At 31.5% G+C, this 26,706-nt stretch overlaps 3 protein-coding genes and 1 long non-coding RNA gene across 4 annotated transcripts; 3 read left to right on the forward strand and 1 right to left on the reverse strand.

Moving 5' to 3' along the window:
* Window positions 1-848: 848 nt before the first annotated feature.
* LOC128034653 (UPF0481 protein At3g47200-like) lies at window positions 849-3,900 on the reverse strand. The gene is made up of 2 exons (XM_052623382.1): window positions 2,936-3,900; window positions 849-1,066 (listed from the first exon to the last, which is right to left on the reverse strand). Exons 1-2 carry the CDS (start codon window positions 3,673-3,675, stop codon window positions 1,045-1,047), a joined length of 762 nt encoding a protein of 253 aa, XP_052479342.1. The 5' UTR covers window positions 3,676-3,900; the 3' UTR covers window positions 849-1,044.
* Window positions 3,901-7,751: 3,851 nt separating this feature from the next.
* Window positions 7,752-11,985, forward strand: LOC105761293 (probable disease resistance protein RF9). The gene is given in 4 exon segments (XM_052623380.1): window positions 7,752-8,882; window positions 9,608-10,198; window positions 10,201-11,472; window positions 11,802-11,985. Coding segments are annotated over 3 exon segments (2,871 nt in total). The 5' UTR covers window positions 7,752-7,855; the 3' UTR covers window positions 11,454-11,472; window positions 11,802-11,985.
* Window positions 11,986-14,839: 2,854 nt separating this feature from the next.
* Window positions 14,840-15,840, forward strand: LOC105761299 (uncharacterized). The gene is made up of 2 exons (XR_001123677.2): window positions 14,840-14,989; window positions 15,306-15,840. It is a non-coding gene; the product is annotated as an uncharacterized LOC105761299 (long non-coding RNA).
* Window positions 15,841-18,742: 2,902 nt separating this feature from the next.
* On the forward strand, window positions 18,743-23,760 carry LOC105761298 (probable disease resistance protein At1g58602). Its single transcript, XM_052623381.1, has 3 exons — window positions 18,743-19,862; window positions 21,552-23,414; window positions 23,532-23,760. The coding sequence occupies exons 1-2, from the start codon at window positions 18,836-18,838 to the stop codon at window positions 23,393-23,395; spliced, it is 2,871 nt and encodes a 956-aa protein (XP_052479341.1). The 5' UTR covers window positions 18,743-18,835; the 3' UTR covers window positions 23,396-23,414; window positions 23,532-23,760.
* Window positions 23,761-26,706: the final 2,946 nt, after the last annotated feature.

Here is a 26,706-nt window from a genome sequence, read left to right on the forward strand (position 1 = left end):
ATTTGAGGTCCTTATATGGTAATTAGACCATTAAGAAAAGTTAGTAGATATTTTGATGATTCATCCATAGAAAATTAGAAAAATGACTAAATTAGAATTTGGAATAAATAAAGATGATAATAACCTAATATCATCTTATTTCATCATTTTCCCAAATTTTCTATGGAAATCCTAGGAAAGAGAAAGAAAATCAAGCAAGCTTAATTAGGTAAGTAATCATGTCCCGATTTCATAATTTTTATATTTTGAAGTTAGAATAACCTAATCTATCTATTTTGGGATCAATTTATAAAGATGTTAAAGTATTGAAATTTTGCCGTGCTGAAAATTTGAAATTTATGGTACAAAACGAAAGGTTGTTGATAGATAAATAACTTTTGTAAAGTGAATTTTCATGAAATTGTGATTTAGGGACTAAATCATAAAGATGTAAACTTCATGGAAATTTTTTATTTTTGTGAAATATATGTGTTGTAAATGTTAAATGTAAAAATTGATTAGGCTTGAATAAGGATTAAATTGTATGAATTTCATTTTCCGAGCCTAGGGAGAAAATCGTCATTAATTAAAAGTATAAGGGCAAAATGGTAATTTTGCCTAATATGTGAATTGAATAGAAATGAGTACGAAATTATATTAAATTTAGTTAAATTTACTTGTATAGATCCGGATAGACAAAATAAAAAATTGGATCGAGGAAAGGAAAAAGTAATGAATTAGTAGATTACAACTTACGAATATTGTCCAGGTAAGTTTGTGTAACTTAATTGTGTAATTATATGTTTGAATTGGTTTGAATGATTTATATGTGAATTCTGTATTGGTCATGCATATGAAATCTGATTGCATATTTGGAAAATACCTGATAAATGTTAAATCCCGTTTGAATGAATGAAATTCAATTGGATACAGGGTTCTGTTTCTCGAAGTGGTAGTGTTCCTGCATATGTTGCGGACATACCATAGCTCAAAAGAGCATCCCGATATAAGCCCTCTTAGTGTTCTTGCGAGGTTCTTGTTAAATGCTCTTCAGAGTATCCTTCATTAACTGAATGGCGGATGGTATCTGCAAATGTGAAATCATACATGAAGAACGATAAAGGTGAAGTTCTAAGAGATGTGTTAGCATTAAGTTATGATGATCTGCCTCCCTATTTAAAACCATGTTTCCTTTATTTAAGCCAATTTCCGGAGGATTATGACATACCTATGGATAGATTGATTTAGTTATGGGTTGCCGAAGGTATTGTTTCATCAAAGCAAGAAGTAGGAGATCATATATATAATAAGAGTAATTACATATTATTTACTATCATAATAGCTTAATAAAATTGATATAATTTGGCTATGGTTTATTGGACTTTAATTATTAAATAAAGTATAGGCCAAAGTTATATATACACTACACCAAAACAGGTTTTTAGCGGCGTTTTTTCAGGCCGTAGCGGCACTTTTTAGCGCCACTAAATGTGTTTGCGGAGCTTCCACAAGCGCCGCAAAAAATGCCGCTAACGACAACGTCGCTAACATTTGCAGCGTTTACAAAAATAAACGCCGCTAAAGGTCATGTTCTTTAAGCGCACTTAGACAAAAAGGCCGCTAAAGATCATGTTCTTTAGCGAGCATTATAGGAGCTTTTCGTAAAATGCCGCAAAAATGTTGAGAAAACATTGTTGAGCTTTAGTGGCATTAGCGGCGTTTTTATCAAAAGTGCCACAAAAAATCATTTTATTTTGGTTTAATGTCTATGGTTTAGGGTTTTAAGATTTATGATATAATGTTTATTATTTTGGGATTAGAGTTTTGAGTTTAGGGTTTATAGTTTAGAGTTTAGAGTTTGGGGTTTATTATTGTATAGTTAGGTCTTAGTACTATTCATGGTTTTAGGCATTAGGCTATTAGGGTTTAAGGGTTAGGGTTTTTGATAAAATGACAAAAAATCAATTTATTTTAGGGTTTAGATAAGCAATAAGATTCTTTTTTAATTACTTTTGTCGCTTGCAATATATATATTTAGGGTGTAGGGTGTAGGTTTATTGTTTCGGGTTTAAGGTTTAGGGTTTATGATTTAGTGTTAAGAGTTTAGTGTTTACGGTTTAAGGCGTAGGTTCATGGTTTAGTGTTTAAGGCTTAAGGTTTATGGTTTAGTATTTATGATTTAGGGCTTAGGGGCTTAGGGTTTATAATTTAGTGTTTAGGGTCTAATTTTAAACAAAATGGTGCCATTTTGCTCCCTGTATTCTCACCCGTAATTCAAGTGGCCATCATGTTTTCGACAATTCATGCACTCTTTCATCCTCTTCTATTTATTATTTAACTCATGTACTCCATTTTGTAAGCATGACATAGCTTTGTGCTTCTTTTCACCGTATCATTTATGATTCCTGATTAATTAAAACATCATTTTTTCATATCATATGTACATTTGAACCAAACTTCCAAATCAAAGATGATGTGTCTTCTTTTAATTGGGCAGGACTATAGATGACTTAGTAGAAAAAGTGATTCCCAAAAATAGAAAATTACACTTTAATCCCTTTAAAAATGATTAAATTATAAATTTATTTATAATAAAATTACACTTAAAGCCCCTGAAAATGAAAAAAAATTATTCTAGATCTTTTTAAAAAATGATGAACCTATAATTTAATACATGGAAAAATTTTAACCGTCAGACTAAGCTTATCAATTGGGCTATCGGAGAGAAAATTGAGCAAAATACTAGTGCAGAATAAGAAATTAGACCAATTGAACCAAGAGGCAGAATCGGTTTTCTTTATATTTTAGATATATCTTTAATATTTTCAAAATTTTATATAATTTAATCGAATGAACTAATCCACCTGAAATGAAAATCTAATCTATTCAATCTGTAAAAACTTTTTAGCATTTATACACTCCACAAAATGATCCTTTTTAAAATTCCTTAAATTACCTGTCCTTGGCTGGGGTGATAACAGTGTCGTCGATGAACCTTATGATTGCATTCATGAGCTGTTCGCCATCGCTCGAGCTTATAAGCAATTCAAGAACACGAAAAGGTATTTGGTTCTCCAACAATAACAGATCCAAGTACACAAATGTCAGCAAATCGTTTTTAATAAACAATTGGCCATAAACAGCATAATGATCATCATAAGTACCGTAACGCATATAAATTGCTTGTAAAATTGCGCAACCGTCAACGAAGAACATCCAAGCCAGTTTCTCGTTATCGTTGCTATACTTCACTAATTCCTTTGGATCATAGCATTTCCTCAAGCCATCGATCTCTTTCTTCATGTTTCCGTATAAGGAATCCTTATCGACGCCAATGTTTTTGACGAAATGTGCTACTAATTTGAGCTTGAGCTCCTTGGATTCATGGAGGGTGGGATGATCGTGGTGGAGTGAGCCGATTGAGATCACTTTCGGCTTGAAATACTTCATGAAAGCTTCGGTACGGCGAAGGGTTGATGGGACTTTTCGTATCAATGGACTGGCTGTGAGGTTGGGTTGGCTGCCGTCCAAAGCTTTGTCTAATGAGTGGAGATTCGCTAATTCGCCATTGCTGAGAGGGACGTCCGTGCACCGCATATCAATGCTCACGGAATCGTTGTTGGTGTTGTTGTTGATGATTGTTTGATCAGTGGAAACTGCTCCGACGGCGCCGCCTCCTTCCTCCGTGGACGACATTTTCAGGGTGAGCGGTTCGAAGTAATAAACAAGGTGATTTTGTGAACTGTTTTTGGCTGAGTGAGTGATGCTGGAAAAAAGGTGGCAAACTTCTATGAAAGCTTCAAACGCGGGGTGTATATCTTCGTTGAAATTTCATCTTTGGAATAACTGGGTTTTATCTCTTATTTTATTTTGTTGATTAAATCACTGCCTGTCACGAGTATTCCGTGACAGAACACGTACGTGGAGGACAACGATTTGAGGGGAAATAGAGATATTATATTACGAATAGCATAACTGGATATTGTCGTATTTGATTATAAAAAGGTGTCGGCTAGAATTTAATTCTCATTGAGCGGTTTTTTATAAAATAACTTGAAATTTTTATTAATTATAAAATGATATTTTTATTAGGTAATAAATAATAAAAGTGAGTGAAATTAAAGAGATTAGATTACTCACTTGCCACGTCAACTAATTATTAACTGTTAAAATAAAAATTTATTTTTTGAATGAAGCGAACGCATCAGTGCAGCAGAAAGTAATAAAGTATGCACTAATCAATTGTTTTTAATTGCTAATATTTAGGAATAAAATAATATTTAATTATCTAAATTTAGAAATAGTAACGAAGTTGAAAAAGGTTTTTACAATTTAGTTTTGAAATATATATATTTATTAAAGTTAAAATGTAATTTAATTATATTGATTTATAATTTTACATTTTTTAAAGGGATTAGATCAAATTTTTATTATTTTGGAGGTTAATATGCAATTTAACATGTAAAATTACAACTTTCAAGGAGACTCAAAGCATAAATTACCATTTTAGGGGACGAAGGTCTTGCCTACCCCTTGTCGCCACCCCTCATTGGTAATTTATCTACTTCAGCCATTGAATTTTTTGTCTAAATTTATCCTGAAATTTGATAGTTTTTCCTAATTTAGTCCTTGAGCAATGGTCTATGCTACATCTTGGAATTTTAAAAAAAATTAAAAATTAAAAATTTCAAATGATGACATGGTTCTTTAATAGAATTCAAGTTCAAGGATTAAATTAAAAGAAATTATTAAGATCAAAGACTAAATATTTGTTATTAATATTTGTTACCCTGTTTTAGAAGTTCATTGGATTTCTTGCCTGCTTACTTTTGTTATTAACCATTGCTTTGTTTTTCTATGTTTAAAATCATTAGAAACAAGAAAATATGATCTCAAATTCAAGGAATTACCCAATCAAGTTACAGAGACTTAGGCCTTGGCTATGGTGAATTCGTCCCCTACATTTTAGCAGGCACAGGTGGATTTTAAGAACACAAACAATTAAATGGCTAAATTTATTCATATCCACCAAATTATTAAAATTTTTAAATATATTCAAAAAAATTAAGAGAGGCATTGGATGAAACCACAAGGGAAATCACAAACAGCATCAAATTGAAAGAAAAGCAAAATGACATGGAAGGAGTAAAAGTAGAGATGGCTAAATTGCCTGAAAAATTAGCACGACGTTAAGCAACATTGATGATAAAACACATAGGATAGAGTATTTCTTGTTCTATGTAACTCATGAAAAATCTCAAATTTGCAACTAGATATTTTTCACATGCCAACCAACCAATTTATTATTCACATGCCAACCAACCAATTTATTTTTGTCCTTTTTGGTGTAATTAAGGTAAAATAAATTTAATTATCTTTTATAGATTAAATAATCTTACCAACCAACCAACCAATTTATTATTCACATGCCAACCAACCAATTTATTATTCACATGCCAACCAACCAATTTATTTTTGTCCTTTTTTGTGGGCCTTCGGGTCTACAAGACAGGTAGCAACAGTTATTGAAGAATTAGTCTCGTTTTAAATATTTTCTTCTAAGTAAGCACAACGACATTAAGAAATTTACTTTTTAGTCCATATTCAAAAAATTAGGAGAAACATTGGATGAAACCACAAGGGAAATCGCAGACAGGATCAAATTGAAAGAGAAGGAAAATGACATGGAAGGGATAAAAAAAAGAGATGGCTAAATTGCCTGAAAATTTAGCACGTATGTTAAACATTGATGATAAAACCGGTGGGATACAGCATATGGAGTGTACGTAGCTTGGAAGAGAACATGTATAAGATCAATAAGGACCAAATTGAAATTATGGAAGAATTGAGGGACTTGAAAAGGGAAATAAAAGAGTTAAAGGAGGATGTGAAAGAAGTTAAAACAAAAATTAGTGCGAAAGAAAGATAAGGGCATTTGTTTGCACATCGTGGATGTAATAACGAAGCCCGATTGTTGTCGGTGTTGTATGGAAGAATCGGTGATGGAGTGAACGAGTGTTTAGGATTTTAAAGTTTAATATTGAAGAATTATTGTATGCGGGCATGTGAATGTGTTTCTGATGTAAGGAATGGTGTAAAATAAATTACGATTTAGGGTTTTGTTATATAAGAAAGGAAAGCGCCTTTTAATTAAGATTGTTAGAGGCACATATCCTCGTGTTGTGTTTTTTTAGTGTATGTATTATGGACTTGTAGATGTAGTACAAGTTTAGCTCTTTTGAGTGTGTCTCGTGATGTTATGTATGTTTTATTGGAGCTCTTGGCTCCTATGTTTCAATGATAATAAAATATATTTCAAGTACGGTACTTTTGTATATTTAGAATTTAATATTATACTTTTATTTTAAGATAATTCCTCTACTACAATAATTATTATCATCTATTTAAATTTCGACACGAAACTCAACTTCTCCATAAACTAGAAAAATATCCTTAGTTCTTTGTAGGTACTTTCACCTCAGTTAAATGACTATCACTTGGATAACTTTGGTTATCAGCTCGTGACACTTGGAGCTATACCAACAAATGGTATACAGAGCCTGTCATCATTGAGGGCCTTTATTGTTGATAGTTGTTTTTGTGAGAAACCTTGAAGAAAAAGAGACTGAGGCTGTTGTTTTTATTGTTGGTGCAAAATGAGTTTTACACCACCACCACTACCTGTTTTTGCTGGTGAAAACTACTACATTTGAGTAGTAAAGATGAAGACTTACCTACAAGCACATGACTTGTGGAATGTGGTAGAGAATGACACAGAATCAGCTCCATTGAGGGCCAATCCCACTATTGCACAAATTAGACAACATAGTGAAAAGTGTGCCTACTTCGGGTGCTTCAAGTGCCTACTTCAACCACTTCCCTAATTAATTTCTAATTCCATCTATTTTGCTAAATAATCTTCACTAATTAAAATATTTAATATTATATGTGGTGAGAGTTCAAGTGGAGCAAGTGGTTCACATGAAGAAATGCAAAATATATACCGTGATTCACTCCAAGTGTTTCAAGTGCCTTGAAGAGAACCAAATATTCTAAACTAATAGCTATGCGCGCCTTCCCATCCCATGGTTACAAACAAGGGCATAAAAAGGGATTTTTAAACCCACTTTGTTCTTCTTCAATATTAGTGTAAAAGTTGCCAACGCATTACCATAAATATAAAGTTCAATTTAAAAAAAAATGGATTTGGAATAATTCGTTCTTTTTTTTTTTTTTTTGAAAGTCCTAACAATTGGAGGATTCCTATAAAGAATTGCCTACTTTATATATATATATATATATATATATATATATATATATTAAGCGAATGATTTATGGAGATGGGAAATAAAAATATATGGAAGTTATACAACTTCACAATTAAAGGTCAAATTTTGCTTATAGTCTGTGTATAAGTAATGCTAAAAAGTCATGTTATTTAAGAAAATGGGTTTAACTGATAGTTTGAATCAAGATTAAAATTTAAAATTTAAAACTCTATGGATTGAGAAGTATTAAATTGGAGAATTAAGGACTTAATTCACAACCTATGCATGGTATGAGATTAATAGAAAATTTTGATCTAACATATGTAATTAGTACCGTTTGACAAAATCGACCTAAAGTCTCAATTTTGAAAAAGTCAAATTAGAAGGATTAAATCCACAAATTTCGCAAAATATATGGACTAGTAGCACAATATGACCTAAATAAAATTACTCACTCTTCCTCCAACTTGGTTTCCAGTTAGATAAGGCTGGCTGTTACTACTTCTTTCCACACTTCACAATAAAGTCTTTCTTTTTTCTTTTCACGCTCGCTAGAATTGAAATTATAGAAATATTACATTTTGAGAAATTAATTTTCAGAACAATCTATGGATTTCTCTGCTGTGTCTTTTGCTCTCGGAACAATCGACAAGCTAACACAAGAAGTTACATCCTTGTGGGGCGTCGATGAACAAATTGAGGGCTTAGCAAGTGAGCTGAGATGGATGCAAAGCTTCCTGAAAGTGGCAGACGCAAGAAAAGTTGATCATGAGGTGATACGTATCAGCGTTGTTGAGATCAGAGAGTTGGCCTACGATGCTGAAGATGTGATCGAGACGTTTTCCCTCAAAATTGCTTCCAAAAGGAAAGGTGGATTTTCAAATTGCATCAAGAGATCCGCTTGTTTCCTCAAGGAGGGATGCCTGCTCCACCAGATCAAGTCAGAGATAGAGAAAATCACAGCCAGAATCAAAGTATTGACTCGACAATTGAAGACGTATGATGTATCAAAGTTAGGTGTTGATGGAGAAGGACCAAATTCTTCAACTGAAAGGCGGGAGGCAAGGCGGCCTTATCCTCTCGTTATGGATGATAACATTGTTGGATTGGGTAAGGATATTGAGAAACTGGTCTCAGTTCTTATCGATGAGGAAAGCGAATGCAAGGTTCTCTCCATATGTGGCATGGGTGGTCTGGGAAAGACCACTCTTGCCAAGAAAATATATCGTCAAAGCCAAGTTGTTGGTCATTTCGAGCACTTGGCTTGGGCATTTGTTTCGCAAAACTGTCAAATAAGAAAAATTTGGGAAGACATTTTATCTGATCTCAATATCTTAACAGAAGTTGACAAGAAGATGAAGGTTGAAAAATTAGCAGAGAAGTTATCTAGTTTCTTGGAGGAAAACAAATGTTTGGTGATACTCGATGATATTTGGAACACCGAGTCTTGGGATAGCTTAAAACCAGCATTTTCAGCAAGGGAGACGAGAAGCAAGATATTACTCACCTCTCGGAACAAAGAGATAGTTTCACATGCTGACAGCAAAGGTTTCCTATATGAGTTGCAGTATCTAAACTACAAACAAAGCTGGGAATTATTTCAAAAGATTGCCTTTCCCCCAACAAATTCTCCAGGTAATATGTTTATTGATTTCATAATTGCAAAATTATTCTTGTCTTAATATATATTGCAATGTTTACTCTACATTCTATTTTTTTGTTAAAAAAATTCTATAAAGTTAGTTGATTTAATATTATAAATCAATTATAGGGAATTATTAAATTAACTTTCATTAATATCAAAATCTTGATTCATTAAAGAATGATACGAGGAGCAAGCATAACACTTGTAGTAAAAAAAGAAGCACCAACTTTTAGATTAAATAATTATAATTTAATTTAGAATTATTAATTAAAAATTGTGCTAATTTTAAAATAAAATTATTATTTGAATAAAACTCTAATTATAAAATATTTTTATAATTTGTGTTTATAATTTGTTTATATAAAAGCTTGGATTATGATTGCTGCTCATAATATTTTTAATTTATCTACTTTCTAATTTCTCGTACTAAAATAAAGCCTTAAAACATAGTACAATAAAACTTTCTAATTTCTCATTTTACTACAATCAATAGGCTCAAGTGGCGTTGTATTAAGAATTTACATTTGACATACTATGTGTGTAAAAACTTTTTTTTTAATTCCTAAAATTGTTGTGGGTAACTTGCATTGCATCCTGCTTCACTAATTATTTGAAACTGTTTAAGATGTCAATGTTGTGTGGTTAATTACTAAACTGTAGTCTGGTTTTGAAGTTATCACTGATTTTTTTGAAACTTTGTTTTGGTATTCTACAGGCTATAAAATTGATGCGAAAATGCAGGAGTTGGGAGAGGACATGGTTAAACACTGTGCAGGGCTTCCATTAGCCATCATTATATTGGGAGGAATTTTGGCTACAAGGTATCCTTCATTAACTGAATGGCTGAAGGTATCTGCAAATGTGAAATCGTACTTGAACAACGATAAAGGTGAAGTACTAAGAGATGTGTTGGCATTAAGTTTTGATGATTTGCCTCCCTATTTAAGACCATGTTTTCTTTATTTAAGCCACTTTCCGGAAGATTATGAGATACCTGCGGATAGATTGATTCAGTTATGGGTTGCCGAAGGTATTGTTTCATCAAAGCAAGAAGAGGGAGATGAAGGGCAAATAGCGGAAGATGTGGCTGAAGGTTATTTGCTGGAGCTTGCAGAAAGATGTATGATTCAAGTACGAGAAAGAGACATTGCAACCTTAAAGATAAGAAGTTTTCAGATGCATGATCTAATGAGAGATGTTTGCTTGTCCAAGGCAAAACAACAAAAATTCCTCTATATTGCAGATCACTCAAATGAGTGCCAGTTATCCACTATTGGGAGGGTTCGCAGAGTTTCTGCTCACAAATTTTTTGGATACAGTGCATTAAAAGTCCACGTCTTCGATCACTTTTGCTTTTCGATGAGCTTTTACCGAACGAAGAATGGGAAAATATTTTGCCATTGACAATGATAAGCTACTTCGAGAACCGCAGAGAAGAAAGTGTCAATGCACTGGATTGCTTTGTTGGAGTTTTAATAATTAGTGTGATAGTTACTAAAATAAGGGGAATTTGGAAATATATGTTCAATAATTTTAATTTTCTTAGAGTGTTGTATTACGAAGGAGGAGGAGATGGAGGATGCAAGTTACCCAATGACATTGGTAAACTCATCCATTTAAGATTCTTGGGATTGAGGGGTCTGAAATTTTTATGTACAAAGTTGCCATCATCTCTAGGCAACTTAAGGTGCTTGCAAACACTGGATTTAAGAATTGAAAGCTTATGCTTCAACCCTATTCATGTACCTAACGTGTTATGGAGGATGCAGCAACTAAGGCATCTATATCTCCCCGAGGAATGTAATCGTAAAACAAAGCTGAAGCTGGGTACATTGAGAAACCTCCAAACACTTGTCAACTTCAACACCAAGAATTGTTATGTAAAGGATCTTATCAACATGACAAGTATTAGAGAGTTGGAGATTCGAGGGCCCTTCAATATTGAAGATTGTAACACGAAGGAGTTGGACAAGAATCCACCTATCATCCAAAGCAAATATCTTCATTCCCTGTCTATTATCAATGAGGAAGGAATAATCGATCCAAGACATTTGGCACACCTCCTTTTGAGTTGCGAAAACATTTCTAAGTTGAGCTTAGATGTGGAGATAAGAAGGTTACCAGAGTACCATTACTTGTCTTCAAATCTCGCTTACATAAAGTTGAGAAGGTGCAAGCTTGAGGAAGATCCAATGCCAACACTTGCGGAACTGCCTTACCTAAGTATGCTTGAATTACATGAAAAGGCTTTCATAGGAAAGGAAATGTTTTGCTCCGGGCAAGCTTTTGCTAAACTTGAGTATCTAAGCCTTAGGTGGCTGAACTTTCTGGAGGAGTGGAAGTTGAGTGAAGGAGCCATGCCTTGTCTTCGGCGATTGGAGATAGAAAACTGCAGACAGCTAAAAATGCTTCCAGATGGACTGAGGTTCATTGCAAACCTCCAAGAACTGAAGATTGAATCAATGCCAAAGACATTCAAAGATAAAGGGGAGGAAGGGGGAGAAGATTTCTGCAAAGTCCGACATGTTCCTTCTATCATATTCCAAAATTGCGAGTGGTAGTAATCATGATTAATGCCAGGTAATTCATAATCTTTGTTTTAGGGAATACTTAACCCTTCTGTTTATATATAAAAATCCAAAACTATTTGGCATGTTTAGATTCTTTGCCAGGCAGATAATTATTTAGAGAAGATCCTAGTTTCGGTTCTTATCCTCTGTTTCTTTTTTTTTTGACAATGTCTCATATTCCCACAAGATTTGTCATTTGAATTAAAAGAGCTAGAAAATATTTTCAATAAGGTGTTAAGGAGGTTCGTGATAATCAGCAGATGCAATTTTTGAACTTTTATTTCAAGATTCTACAACTACTTCATATGATATTCACATTTTTTAACTCTTCCTCTTCAGGTGTAGAAGTTATTGCCATATTATTTATCCTGCTGCTGCTCTTCATGGGACCAAATATATGAAAGAGTTGTAACTGTACTGTGTGGAATTGTGTAGTTGGAGATTCGAAATTGTCTTGTATTTTCTATATATGTTGTTCAGGTAAGATTGTTAAAAAATAAAATGATTTTGATACATCACAAAAGATAGCATGTAAATGACATAAATTGCCCCAAGAATTTATATAAAATGAACTACACACATAAAACTATTACAAACACATTTTGTTATATAAAATCTAAGATAAAATTGAAACCCAATTCCAAAACCAAATTATTCCTCTAAATTGTATCAAAGTGACAATCTTTGGAAAATAATTTAAAAATAAAACAAGCTTTGTAAAATATTGACATCAACTATAATTTAATGTCTAATTATATACATGAACTTTGATTTTGTGTAATTTTATATATAAAATTTTGATTTTATCTAATTCTTGTAAATTATTAACACAATTATTGATATAACATCATTTTATGTTTATACATTTCATATATAAATAATTATATTTATCCAATATAAAATAAATTGATTGATTTATTTCTTTAAATATTTACAACTAAATCAAAATTAAAGTTTCAAGTATACATTTGAACCACAATTATAGTTTTGCATGCATAATTGCACCAATTTAAATTTTATGCATACAATTGCACATTAAATTAAAATTCATGTATAATTTTGAGACTTATCCCTTATAAAATATGACCAAATACTTAAAATATCATTAACACGACATGTGTAAAAGAATATAACAAACTATACATAAAATGATTAACTAATGTTAAGAAATTTATAGTACTAACATGATGAACACGAAGAGAACATAAAATAATTAAAATACATTATATAAAAAAAATGGTTTTGATAAAAATATACAAATGTGTTAAAATCTACTCTATTATTTAAATGTGTGATTGAATTAGTGTCATAAATCAATTTAATATTAATTCAATTAATGAAATTATTAAAATAACCTTACATATCTTTAAAAATCAGGGTAATACATATTTGATACATGTACTTTCATAAAATGTTCAATATAATACCTAATACTATATATATATATATTTGAATCTTTAATTGGATTGTTTTTTTTTTTTAATTCTAGCTATTTGATTTCATTTTCCTGAATATTCTTGTTTGTGGATCTCCTTATCCGATCTTAATAGATAATGGTTAATGATGAAAAAAGAAAAACACTAATAATTTATATTATTAATCTTCATTCACTTTAAAAGTAAACCAACTATTTTTTTTAAAATTTTATTTAAATTCTATCTAACATATTTTCTATAATTTCATATAATCAAAATTGATAAATTTAAAATACGTATTAACGTGCAGGCTGATTTAGATTTAGTTCAATTATAAATATTGATACAAGCAATACAATGAACTCCCATACAAACTCATTTGTCGACACCACTTTTTGTGAAAACGGGATCAACTTGGATTTAAAAAAAAAATAATACGGGAGTCGCCACCGATTTTTTCGAGGTGTAATCGGATCACCTAAAAACGATTTTGGTCTATGAATTTAAAAAAAATAGGTTCGGGAGTCAGTTACGTAAGAGGAAGGGTTAGCACCCTCGAAACGCCCAAAATTGGTACCTAATTGATTAATTAATGTCTTGATGTCGAAAGTCGAAAATCTGTGAAGAATTTAGAAATTTATGATCCTCCCCTTTTTATTAATGTTAATTTTGTAAAAGATTCTTAGATAAATCGAAACGGATGCTAAAGACCTTCTTGTCCCAGAGTAATAAAATGTCACATCCAGTATGTTAGGACACGACATTTTAAACCCTCGAGAACAAGCTTGTCCTTTGATTTTCCAAACTCGTGCATTTTAATTTCAAAAGGATATTCGATTATTTGGGTTAAAGGAGAAAAATCGAAATCCAGTAAGTTAGGGCATAATTTCTCGAATTTCCCAAATACGAAATATTGCCTTTATAAAAAAAAAATCTCTTTTTTAAGAATTTGGGTAGAAATTAATGAAATGTTAAAAATGATATACGAGTAAAAAAAAATGAAGCATAGAAATATATATATATATTAATTTTAAAATAAATAATACATAGGGTGGAAATTTCATGCAAATAATAAAATACAAGTATACAAAATGTGAAATGAACTAAATACATTAGGATTTTTAAAAGAAATGAAATATCTATGTATATATATGTAGAAAATAGGTATTTATATATGTACATATATGTACAAAAGAATATATAATGAAGATTAAAACGGTAATACTCAATGAATTTTAAAACAATCGTATAATAATTCCAAAATGGTAATATAAATTATTTATAATATAAAACTTACATAAATAAAAATGTAATAAAATTATATATCAATATATGATAGTAATACAAAACTTAAAAGTAATAATATAAATAATAATATACATATACAAATAATACAGTTTGTACATAAGAATAATAATAATATACATGTGCACAGGTAAAATACCACATAAACAAGTACAAATAATGATACTAATAATTATATTAACAGTAACATTAATATCAACAATAAAAATAATAATATTAATAAAATTAAAAACAAGCAAAAACAAGGACAATTTTGAAAATAAAACAAAAACTCAGAGGCGACTTCGAAATGAGCATAAAAATGACCGAATTGAAAACTATTGAATACCAGAGGGACTATTTCTGGAATTCAGCGCATAAGTACAGGCACTCCAACCCAATCATTGAAAACGATGTCGTTTAACCAAGGATCCGATTAAAATCGGAACTAAATATGAGGCAACAATTACAACATTTGAAAAAAAAAACAAAATTGAAATGAAAGGACATCCAGAGGGTCTAATGCGAAAATAAACCATTTAAAAAAGCGGATCCCTCAGTGCCGGATCGGGTCGCACATGGTATAGGTCTATACGACGCCGTTTTGGGGACACTGATTCAGGCCCCAAACGACGCCGTTTCATGCCTATAAAAAACCAACATTTTTTTTTTCTAGAACTTTTTTTGCATTTCCTTCAAAACAAAACTGATGAACCCTAGCTTTCTCTGCTAGGGTTCCAAATTTTAGCCGCCGCCGCCGCCGTCGCTCTAAACCCCGATTTCGGCCTGGCCTCCGAGTGCGATGGAGGAATAAGCGTCGGCCTTCAGGTAAGCGTTCCTTCCTTTTTTAATACTATACTTTTATTATTTTATTATTTTATATATATATATATATATATATGCATATAAATGGCTAATAAGAAAAGAAACAGATTCGGGGGAAAAAAAAACCTCTTCTTCGGTTTTATTTCTTTGCTCCTCTCTTTTTTCTGTTTACTGTCCCCCGCTCCCCCATTTAATTTTTTTGCCTTATATTGTCGAAAAAAACAGAAAAAATAAACCCTCAAAAACTCCCACTTTTTACATTTTTGTCGTATTTTCTGCCCTTTTTGCCTCTCGCTTGCTGTTCGTGGTTTTGTTGCAGGTGGAACGCCCTGAAGCGCGGGGCGACGTGCGCGACGTGCGGGGGCTGCTGCGGCGCTGAAGAAGGGAAGCTAGGGTTGTTTTTTTGTTTTTGTTTTTTAGTTCTAGGCTGATATGGGTTTGAGAAAAATTGGATAATGGGCCTCAGTTATTTGGGTTAATTTTTGGACTGGTGTAATGAGTATTTGGTTGGTCTTGTTTTGAGTGGGCCTGGCAAAATGGGCTACATCATTCAGCTTAAGTAGATTCGTGGCTATGCTTATGCCAAATTCATTGGTCAAAGTTCATTATTATTTTTCTTATATCAGTAGCCACCGTCGTCAGCGACTCGCCTTTCATCTGATACCAAATGCATCTATCAACATCTACAATCAAGGCTTCTCGATGGCATATGATGCAAGTCTCGATGGCATATAGCTGGCTCCAAGATGCATCTGATGTGACTAGTGGGAGTATTTCTATCATATCCACTTGAATTAGAGGCCAAAAACAAGGCATGTTATAAATATACAATGAAGAGGTTTTAACCACGGTAATGACTAAAGCTTGAAAGTTTATAATTTAAAAAATAATAACAATCAAGTACGCATGAATTATCATGTAGGTTTTTATATCTAAAAATTTAATATTTTGATTGATATTTTCATTAAAAATAATATTTTGATTGATATTTTCATTAAAAAGAATGATGACCAAAATGTCAAAAATATAAACGTTAAAGGTTAAATTTATCATTATACATTTTTATTGTTTAAATATCATACAACATACATATAAGTGTAACAGTATGTTAGGTTGATATCTCCAAATAATACTAAAAAAGCTACACTATTTATAATAGATTTAACTGTCATAGTTTGAATTAAGACTGAAATTTTAAAATTTTAAAAATATATAAATTAAATATTATCAAATTGAAGAACAGGGAGTATGAGATAATTAATACCAGAATTTGATCTAACATATTTATCAGTACCATTTGATTAGATTAACCTAAATCTCAAAATTTTAAAAATACAAAGACTAAATTAAAAATATTAATTTTGATATCAGTTTAGAAATTTTGGTGCCCTTCAAAAAAACTTGAATATTTCTTAAAAAAGGTTTTGTATCCCTATAGAAAGCTGGGCATCCTTCAAAGAATTTGGTATGAATATGCAAATTAAAATTTGATTCATACCATCAAATATTGTTATACCAAAATTTATTTTTATTTGAGTGGTAATTATTTTGATGAAATATAATGTATTTAATTCCTATCAAAATATATAAGGTGATATAAAATCTATTTTAGCATACAAAATTTCTAAAATATAATATATGTAATGTTGTAAGCTATTTTGATATACAACATTTCTCACAAAGTATTTGGGTCACTACGCATCGTTTTCTTTTTCATGTTTCCCAAAATTTATCTTTAAAGTTTCTGTTTTCTGCTCATGTGACTCAATAGGCTATAATCAAAATTTTAAGGGATATAATTAGACATTTCTAATATATCTAATGTGACACGATACATGAAATTAAAATTTCTAAGTAGAAACCTAAAACATCTAGTTAGATATTTTGTTAAAATTTCTAACAAGTATCAAAATTTGTTTAAATTGAATCAATACACAATCATATTTTGTTGTTGATAGTATCTGTTTTAGTTCTAAGATTTGATTTCATTTTCCTAAATATTCTTGTTTATGGATCTTAATAGATCAAACAAAATCGTTAAGGATGAATTTTTCTCTTCTATAAAGCAGGCATGAAATAAGGTGAAGTCCAAAGAATCCTACAAGAACAGAGCAGATATTCTACCCATAAAATAACGATTACTATTTTTGTAATTCTGTTTATTTCTATTAAATTTTGTGTTGTCAAAACGCTACATTTTTGACATTGGTTTTTAATGAAAACAGTGCGTGTAAGGGAGGGTAGTTAGATCAGTGTCAAAACGGGGAGTTGAGAGGGAGTAGATGTACTAGTGATACGGTGCATTTTCGAGTCATTTCTGTTTGCCAGTGTTGAAGCTGGCCTGCATGCTGACATGGAGCAACAGAAACTGCCCGAGCCATGCAGTTGCAGCTGAAGTTCAAGCTGCTGTTTTGTTTTTGTTTCTTCAAGTGATGTTTTGTAATTTAGTTGATTAGAACTAAGTAGTTCATGTACTTGATGTTATTAGGTGAAGATTGAGCTGATAAATCAGCTTTACAAAGTGTACAAGTTAACTTTATCAAGTTTCAATGTATTTAGTGGTAGTAGGTATTGTTTAGGTGATGATTTTGTATCTCATTGACCAGCTTATGTCTGGTATATGTATTGGCATGCATTATGCCATTTTTCAAATATATGAAAAATCCATTCAAGAATTGTTCATCCAATACTCTCTCAATCTTAGTTTCATTTGGTTCTTAAATGCTTGATTGTGTTATTGTTTGCACTGCAAGTCTCGAGGCTTAAAGCTCAAGAAACTGTTCTGTTTCCCTCATCTTTGTTCATTGTTCCAACAGCCAGTCTGTCAAAATTTGTCTGTTATTCACCCTTTATGAATCTATCAGCATGGAGGGTGAGACAACGATGGAATTACACGTGAATTTTCTACTCTTCTTTCTCTAAGATCTCATCTTCTTCTCCGATTACTTCTTCCTTCCATAATTATTTCTGTTCTTTCTTCCCTCATCATATTTCTCGTCAAATTTAAATGAAAATATATGCAGTTTACTTAAACTTCGCTTTTCATTACAACTTTTAAAATTATAACTTCATTGCCTACAGAAGTTAAAAGGTTAATCCTTGTTCTTGAATGCTGCAATCAAAACCAATTATAACTTCAGAAACGTTATTTAGACATATATTTTAATCGTTGAAGTTTAAATGATTTTAAGATATTTAGACATGAATAAAAAAGGGTATATTTTTCGTATCATTTCATGAGAAAAGAATAGCTCTATTTTGGCAATCCGAGTTAATTGGTGATCAAATATTATTGGCTCCCCTTTTCTTCTTTGCTCAATTTTTTAGCAAGGGATGATTAAAGAAAAAGGCATTTGATTATATCAATTTATTCTTTATTCAGAATCAGTCGCCTAAGCATTGGGTTAAGAATCCAATTTTCATTGCAAAGTACTTTGTTACGTCATCAGAATCACTTCAACCTATTGTACAAGCAAGAATCTATAGTTCAAACATTGCACAATGTTGTCTTTTGCCAATATATATCGTTTTTTGGTGCTTTACTTAAACATGCTGCAAGGATTTGATAAACATAAACATAAAAATAGTAAAAGATTGGTTTCAATAAATTTAGTTGTTCTTGTTTTAGCTTCCATTAATTATGATTCCTTGCTAAAGCAATTGGATAAGAATCTAACTTCCCTTGTGCAGTATTCTTATCCTTCCATGGGAATCACCTGCACCCGTGTCCACAAGCAAGAATTGTATGGTTTAATTTAACTTTTAACCATATAATCATTGTACCTGAAACCAAAAATTCCAAGATATCAACTCTCTTTGGTCACAAAAAAAAAAAAAAATTGCTCTCTCATGGATTTCTCTGCTGTTTCTTCTGCCCTCAAAGCAATCGGCGAGCTAACTCAAGAAGTCACATCCTTGTGGGGCGTCGATGAACAAGTTGAGGGCCTAGCAAGTGAGCTGAGATGGATGCAAAGCTTCTTGAAAGTGGCAGACGCAAGAAAAGTTGATCATGAGGTGATACGTACCAGCGTTGTTGAGATCAGAGAGTTGGCCTACGATGCTGAAGATGTGATCGAGATGTTTGCCCTCAAAGTTGCTTCCAAAAGGAAAGGCGGATTTTCAAATTGCATCAAAAGATCCGCTTGTTTCCTTAAGGAGGGATGCCTCCTCCACCAGATCAAGTCAGAGATAGAGAAAATCACAGCCAGAATCGAAGTATTGACTCGACAATTGAAGACGTATGATGTATCAAAGTTAGGTGTTGATGGAGAAGGACCAAGTTCTTCAACTGAAAGGCGGGAGGCAAGGCGGCCTTATCCTCATGTTATGGATGATAACGTTGTTGGATTGGATAAGGATATTGAGAAACTGGTCTCAGTTCTTGTCGATGAGGAAAGCGAATGCAAGGTTCTCTCCATATGTGGCATGGGTGGTCTGGGAAAGACCACTCTTGCCAAGAAAATATATCGTCAAAGCCAAGTTGTTGGTCATTTCGAGCACTTGGCTTGGGCATTTGTTTCTCAAAACTGTCAAATAAGAAAAATTTGGGAAGACATTCTATCTGATCTCAACATCTTAACAGAAGTTGACAAGAAGATGAAGGTTGAAAAATTAGCAGTGAAGTTATCTAGTTTCTTGGAGGAAAACAAATGTTTGGTGATACTCGATGATATCTGGAACACCAAAGCTTGGGATAGCTTAAAACCAGCATTTTCAGCAAGAGAGACGAAAAGCAAGATCTTACTCACCTCTCGGAACAAGGAGATAGTTGCACACGCCGACAAAAATGGTTTCTTCTATGAGTTGCAGGAACTAGACTACAATCAGAGCTGGGAACTATTTCAAAAGATTGCCTTCCCCCAATCAAATTCTCTAGGTAATATGTTTATTGATTTCATAATCGCAAAATTATTCTATCTTAATATATATTGCAACATTTGCTCTACATTCTATTTTTTTTTGGCAAAAAGAATTTTATATTTTAAAGTTACATAATAATTTATTTTGTTCACTAATTTTACAAAAAATTCATTTGAGCCATCCATTTATTTATTTTATTTTTTTAGCCATCCATTTTAGACATACACATGACATTTCATGTACGTCAGTAACTAATTAATTATTTTAAATTAAAAATATTAAAATACATATTTATAATTTTTATAAATTTTAAGAATAATTAATTTTAAAAATAATTTTATAATTTATTTCAATTTTAAAATTTTAAAATTAATTAATTGCTTACATCACATCTACGTGTATGTCACTTCAATAAAGTTAATATATGTTTAGTCATCATTCTTCCTAATTTGTTTCTAGTTTGTTAATTGATTTATTGTATGAATTTTGTAATTTTTATAATAAATTTGATCATATTTGTAGTTTATTTTGGTAAACTTATATAAAGTAGTATCTAAATATTAAATCTATAAAAATAAATTTAAATGAGCAATTAATTTTTTTGATCATATTACTAAATTCACATCTAAAAAATTGAAGTAAACTAGAAGTTAAGATAATTTATTTTACTTCAATAGAGTTATTACTTGAATGTAACTCTAAGCATAAAATATAGAAAAAAGTTGTGATAATTGTAATTATTATCAGTTAAAAATTGATGTAAAAAGAAGGTAAGTTAATTTTATTAATAAAAATAGAGTTATTACTTGATAAAAATAGAGTTAATTATATTCATTAGTTTTTATGCTGAATAATGTTTTTTGTATTAATTACATAAAATAAAACTATATTATATGTTGAATATGTTAAGAATATTTTAGTTATGATTTGAAAATTTTATATTATAATATTTGAATTAATAAGTTTATATATTTTAATTATATTCAATATTTCATACAAGAAATATTATTTTACATTAATTACCACAGATAAAAATAAAATATTTTAAAATTTTAATCAAATAGTAAACATATAAAATCACATGCAATACATATGATAATAGAAATTAATATAATAAAAGCTGTAAACTTTTAGCATAATTATTGCAATTTCATGAAGTTAGTTAAATTTTGATATTTTTTGTACAAATAAAATACTATAAAACCAGGTGTTTCAATGTCATAAATCAATTGTAGGATTTACTAAATTAAATTAACTTTCATTCGTATGATTCATTACGAAATACATATTACGAGGAGAAATCATAACACCATAACACATTTGTAGAGAATTGTAAATCAATTGTAGGAATTTACATTTGATATACTAAGTGTATAAGTGAATCACATGCAAGAAATCACTTGTCAAAAACCATTTTATTTATTTTTAATAACTTTTAAAATTGTTAAATTGGTGGTAATATTGTGGTTAATCTATCGGCAACTTGCATTGCATCCTGCTTCACTAATTATTTGAAATTCTTGAGTATGTTAATATTGTGGTTAATTACTAAAATGTAATGTTGTGGGTAACTTGCATTGCATCCTGCTTCACCAACTATTTGAAATTGTTTAAGATGTCAATGTTGTGGTTAATTACTAAATTGTAGTCTGGTTTTGAAGTTATTACTGATTTTTTTTTGAAACTTTGTTTTGGTATTATACAGGCTATAAAATTGATGCGAAAATGAAGGAGTTGGGAGAGGACATCGTTAAACACTGTGCAGGGCTTCCATTAGCCATCATTATATTGGGAGGAATTTTGGCTACAAAGTATCCTTCATTAACTGAATGGCTGAAGGTATCTGCAAATGTGAAATCATACTTGAATAACGATAAAGGTGAAGTACTAAGAGATGTGTTGGCATTAAGTTATGATGATTTGCCTCCCTATTTAAGACCATGTTTTCTTTATTTAAGCCACTATCCGGAAGATTATGAGATACCTGCGGATAGATTGATTCAGTTATGGGTTGCCGAAGGTATTGTTTCATCAAAGCAAGAAGAAGGAGATGAAGGGCAAAAAGCGGAAGATGTGGCTGAAGGTCATTTGCTGGAGCTTGCAGAAAGATGTATGATTCAAGTACGAGAAAGAGACATTGCAACCTTAAAGATAAGAAGTTTTCAGATGCATGATCTAATGAGAGATGTTTGCTTGTCCAAGGCAAAACAACAAAAATTCCTCTATATTGCAGATCAGTCAAATGTGTGCCAGTTATCCACTATTGGGAGGGTTCGCAGAGTTTCTGCACACAAATTTTTTTGGATACAGTGCATTAAAAGTCCACACCTTCGATCACTTTTGTTCTTTGATAAGTTTTTACTGAGGGAGGAAGAGAAAAAGGTTTTGCCATTCCAAAGCTACACCAACAACCGCAGATCAGAAGAAAGTTTCAATGCACTGGATTGCTTTGTTGCAGTTTTAATAGGTATTGTGATAGTTACTAAAAGGAGGGGAATTTGGAAATATATGTTCAATAATTTTAATTTTCTTAGAGTCTTAGATTACGAAAGTGGAGGAGAAGCAGGATGCATGTTACCCAATGACATTGGTAAACTCATCCATTTAAGATTCTTGAGACTAAGGGATTTGGAATTCATGAGTGCAAAGTTGCCATCATCTCTAGGCAACTTAAGGTGCTTGCAAACATTGGATTTAAGAATAGAAGGCAGATGCTCAGACTCTATGCATGTACCTAACGTGTTATGGAGGATGCAGCAACTAAGGCATCTATATCTCCCCGAGGAATGTAATCGTAAAACAAAGTTGAAGCTGGGTACATTGAGAAGCCTCCAAACACTTGTCAACTTCAACACCAAGAGTTGTTATATAAAGGATCTTATCAACATGACTAATATTAGAGAGTTGGAAATTCGAGGGCCCTTCAATATTGAAGATTTTAACACGGAGGAGTTGGGCAAGAATCCACTCATCGTCCAAAGTAAATATCTTCATTCCTTGTCTATCATCAATTATGAAGAAGGAATAGATCCAAGACATTTGGCACACCTCCTTTCAAGTTGTGATAGCATTTCTAAGTTGAGCTTAGATGCGGAGATAAGAAGGTTACCAGAGTACCACTACTTGTCTTCAAATCTCGCTTACATAAAGTTGAGAAGGTGTATGCTTGAGGAAGATCCAATGCCAACACTTGCGAAACTGCCTTACCTAAGTATGCTTGAATTACATGAAGAGGCTTTCATAGGAAAGGAAATGTTTTGCTGTGGACAAGCTTTTGCTAAACTTGAGTCTCTAAGCCTTAAGAAGCTGAACTTTCTGGAGGAGTGGAAGGTGAGTGAAGGAGCCATGCCTTGTCTTCGGCGATTGGAGATACAAAGATGCAGACAGCTAAAAAAGCTTCCAGATGGACTGAGGTTCATTGCAACCCTCCAAGAACTGAAGGTTGTTACAAAGATAAAGACATTCAAGGATAAAGTGGAAGAAGGGGGAGAAGATTTCTACAAAGTCCGACATGTTCCTTCTATCATATTGCAATACACTTTATGGTAGTGATTATGATTAATGCCAGGTAATTCATAATCTTTGTTTTAGGAAATACTTAACCCATTTGTTTATACATAAAAATCCACAACTATTTTGCATGTTTATACATCATATTGACAATTTTTTAATATTTCCTCTTCAGGTATTGAAGCCCTTGCCATTTTTTTTTATTCTGTTGCTTCTCTTCATGGGACCAAATATATGTAAAAAAAGTTGTAACAGTACTGTGTGAAATTGTGTACGTGGTGTGAACTTTTTTGTATTGTAAAATTAGAGATTTGAAGTTGTCTTGTATTTTCTATTCGCTAGAGATTGGGTGTTTTTTTTTTTTTGTTATAAATTTCAAAATTGTAAGGTGCAAAATTATGAAAAGCTTTTTAGGTAACTTCTATTATACTGTACATCCCTTGCTTTAAAATTTTAAAATTTTAATATGATAATAATATCATAGTGTGATGCAATAATTCAATTTTAAGTAAATGAATTTAAAGGTAACAATAATTAGAAAAAGCATGGTAAGTATGTGATTGAATTAGTGTCATTAATCAACTTGATATTAATTCAGTTAATGAATTTTCAAAAATAACCTTACATATTTTAACTAAGTTATGGGTAATGCGATTCGGTAAATATACTTTCATAAAATATCTAATTTGATACCTATACTTTGAAAATGTTCAATGTAGTACCTAAATTATTTTTTAAAATTTTTCTAAAAAATAGAATTTTAAAAATTTAACATTAGGGACTATTTTTAGCATTATACCTTTTAAATTCATCGAGGAAAAATTTTACTGTAATTTTAAAATTTTATCAAAGTTATGCAATCATATTTGGTTCTTGATGGTACTATATTTTTTAGTTTTGGATCTGTAATTTGATAGGTCTTTTCCTTCTTCTTTTGTCTTTTTAATTCAAGCAATTTGATTTGGTTTTCTAGAGTATTTGATCCATAAAAGTATCACATGTATTATATTTTAAATTACATTTTAGTTTTGTATTGAAAAATGGACGAGTTAATCTTATCTGCTAGCTAGATGAGTTAAAAAATAGCCCTTCCCTTAAAATTTGGTTTTATATATAAGATATAATAATAAATTTAGCCCTAACATTTATATATTTGAACCCTACTCTTTTATTGGAAGTAAATTAAAAAATTTTGAAACTAATAAGACTAAAAAGTTAAAAAGGCTTTAATAACAAATTAAAAAATCAATTAAGCTATTTTAAAATTTAAAACTATTAAAAATTCATAAAATTATAAATAAAATGTTATAAAAGTTTTAAAATTATAAAATATTTATTAAAAATAAGAATACCAATCCATTAAATCTAATAGTTATAAGATTTTTCAAAAATGACCCTACTCTTTTATTGAGCCAGTATTGTTATTTATTAAAAAAATTATAAATTTATATATATTAATAATTTACCTTAAGACCTAACAATTTACCTAGTTCCAAAGCTTCTATAGCCTCTTCAAAATTACATTCTTACCATTCTTGAACAGTAACCGAAAGCGATTCAATGACAAATTTCTTTAACGATTTAGTACAAGCCAATAATCTAGAAATGTCCCTTTCTTGGTCTGCCTCATCTCTTTTCCATTGCCTCATCTTTTTTTCTCCTTAAGCTCACAAATTCGTCATCATCAAAATCATAGATGCTTCTTACTTTCCTGTTATTGCGCATGATTTAAAATTTGCTCTAAATTTTTAGAATCGCTTTTGATGCATATTCCCGGTGAAACAATGCAGTTTGTCCCATCCTTGTAAGTTCTCACTTCTTCAACCATCACGTAATATCTCTCATTGGCCTCACTAGGATCATAATCATATCCTTTTCTAGCCCAAAATCAAATTGTTACCTAATTAATTGAGGGAGGATCAGCTTTTTCTAAAACAAAATTTGAAGTATCGTTCGCTTAGCAATCAATTTGGAGCCCTAACAAACGATGCTATCATCTCCTGAAAAAGTCTTTGAAATGGTTGCCCTAAGGGTCTAGTTCATAGAACCCAAGTGGTGCTAGATACCCCAAACAAGTGACCTATACTCACATCACTTCTCTATCTTTGTCTTCCTCTCATTTTCTTAACCATGACATTTTGATGTATTGTTTGGATGTGTTTTGCCTTATGCTGATCTATTTTGTTGTGTTCCTGTGATGTTTTTTTTTTGGCTTCATTCAATCTATTCTGTTGTTAAAAACAAACAGAATAATGTTCAAAATTTTAACATTACAGCATTCCAAAAGAAACACGTTCAATCACTAACAGACCTACTTTTACATCAAAGCAATAGCTCACCACCAAGCTTTAAACATTTTCTCAAGATTTATACATGCAATCGCCAAGGAAGATGCCATTTCGTTTTCATTCTTTTATGCCATAAAAAAAAAAAACATTTCTTATCTTCTCAATGTCTCTTTTAATATCTGCGAAAGTTGCTTGAAGTCACTATGGTCTCATCAACTTATTTGCACACCAATAAAACACCACTATTGAACCAAGTTCTATAAATAGAGAATCATTTAGCTTCCATTTCATAGCTAAAAATACTTCCAATGCTACCATCACCGCACCAATCTCTGCCAAATCAGTATCATCTGCTGCTACGGAACCTGAAAATAAAGCTCTTGCGACTCCTCCTTATCTCTCAAGACACCTCCACAACCTACTCTATCCTCATTTGCAATTCCACAAACATTAAATTTTAAACAACCATGTAGAGGAGAGCGCCATAACGATGCAGCTAATTTGGATTTAATTGAATCAATCCTGCACCTATTTGGACATATCCACCAAAAGTTCTCTTGCAATATAAAATTCATCATAAACAGATTTAATCCATAGCAATGCCCTTATCTTTGATTAAAAAACCAAATTTTTCATAGTCATCATCCTTCTTTCAAAGACCATACAATTTCTTGCAAACCATACTGTCCAGCAGGTTGCCGAAATTATATGAACAAAAAAATTTTCGTCATTTCAGCCATTTTCATGTTATTACACAATGACTAGAATTCCTCAAAACCATCTACATGTTTTCAACTAACCTCCCACCAATTGAATATTTTAACCCAAAAACCTTCAATAAATTTGCATTTGAAGAACAAATAGTTTGCACTCTTCGGAACTCTTTCGCACCATGGACAGCTAATCGAGATGTTTTGAAGATTCACCCCTCTTTTGACCAGAAATTCCTTTGTAGGAATTCTGTCAATAGCAAGCATCCATAGAAAACTTTGTACTCTTGGTGGTACCTTAAGTTTCCATATTTTATCAAAAGCAAAATTTGTATCCTCCCCTCCATCCATT

The sequence above is a fragment of the Gossypium raimondii genome, chromosome 11 (genome assembly GCF_025698545.1).
Source record: "Gossypium raimondii isolate GPD5lz chromosome 11, ASM2569854v1, whole genome shotgun sequence".
Classification (NCBI taxonomy): domain Eukaryota; kingdom Viridiplantae; phylum Streptophyta; class Magnoliopsida; order Malvales; family Malvaceae; genus Gossypium; species Gossypium raimondii.

Coding starts and splice junctions, on each gene's coding strand:
- LOC105761298 (XM_052623381.1), top strand. CDS start 18,836: ATGGATTTCTCTGCTGTTTCTTCTGCCCTCAAAGCAATCGGCGAGCTA. Junction 19,863..21,551: donor CCCCCAATCAAATTCTCTAG/GTAATATGTTTA, acceptor GGTATTATACAG/GCTATAAAATTGATGCGAAA.
- LOC128034653 (XM_052623382.1), bottom strand. CDS start 3,675: ATGTCGTCCACGGAGGAAGGAGGCGGCGCCGTCGGAGCAGTTTCCACT. Junction 1,067..2,935: donor ATCACCCCAGCCAAGGACAG/GTAATTTAAGGA, acceptor TCACATTTGCAG/ATACCATCCGCCATTCAGTT.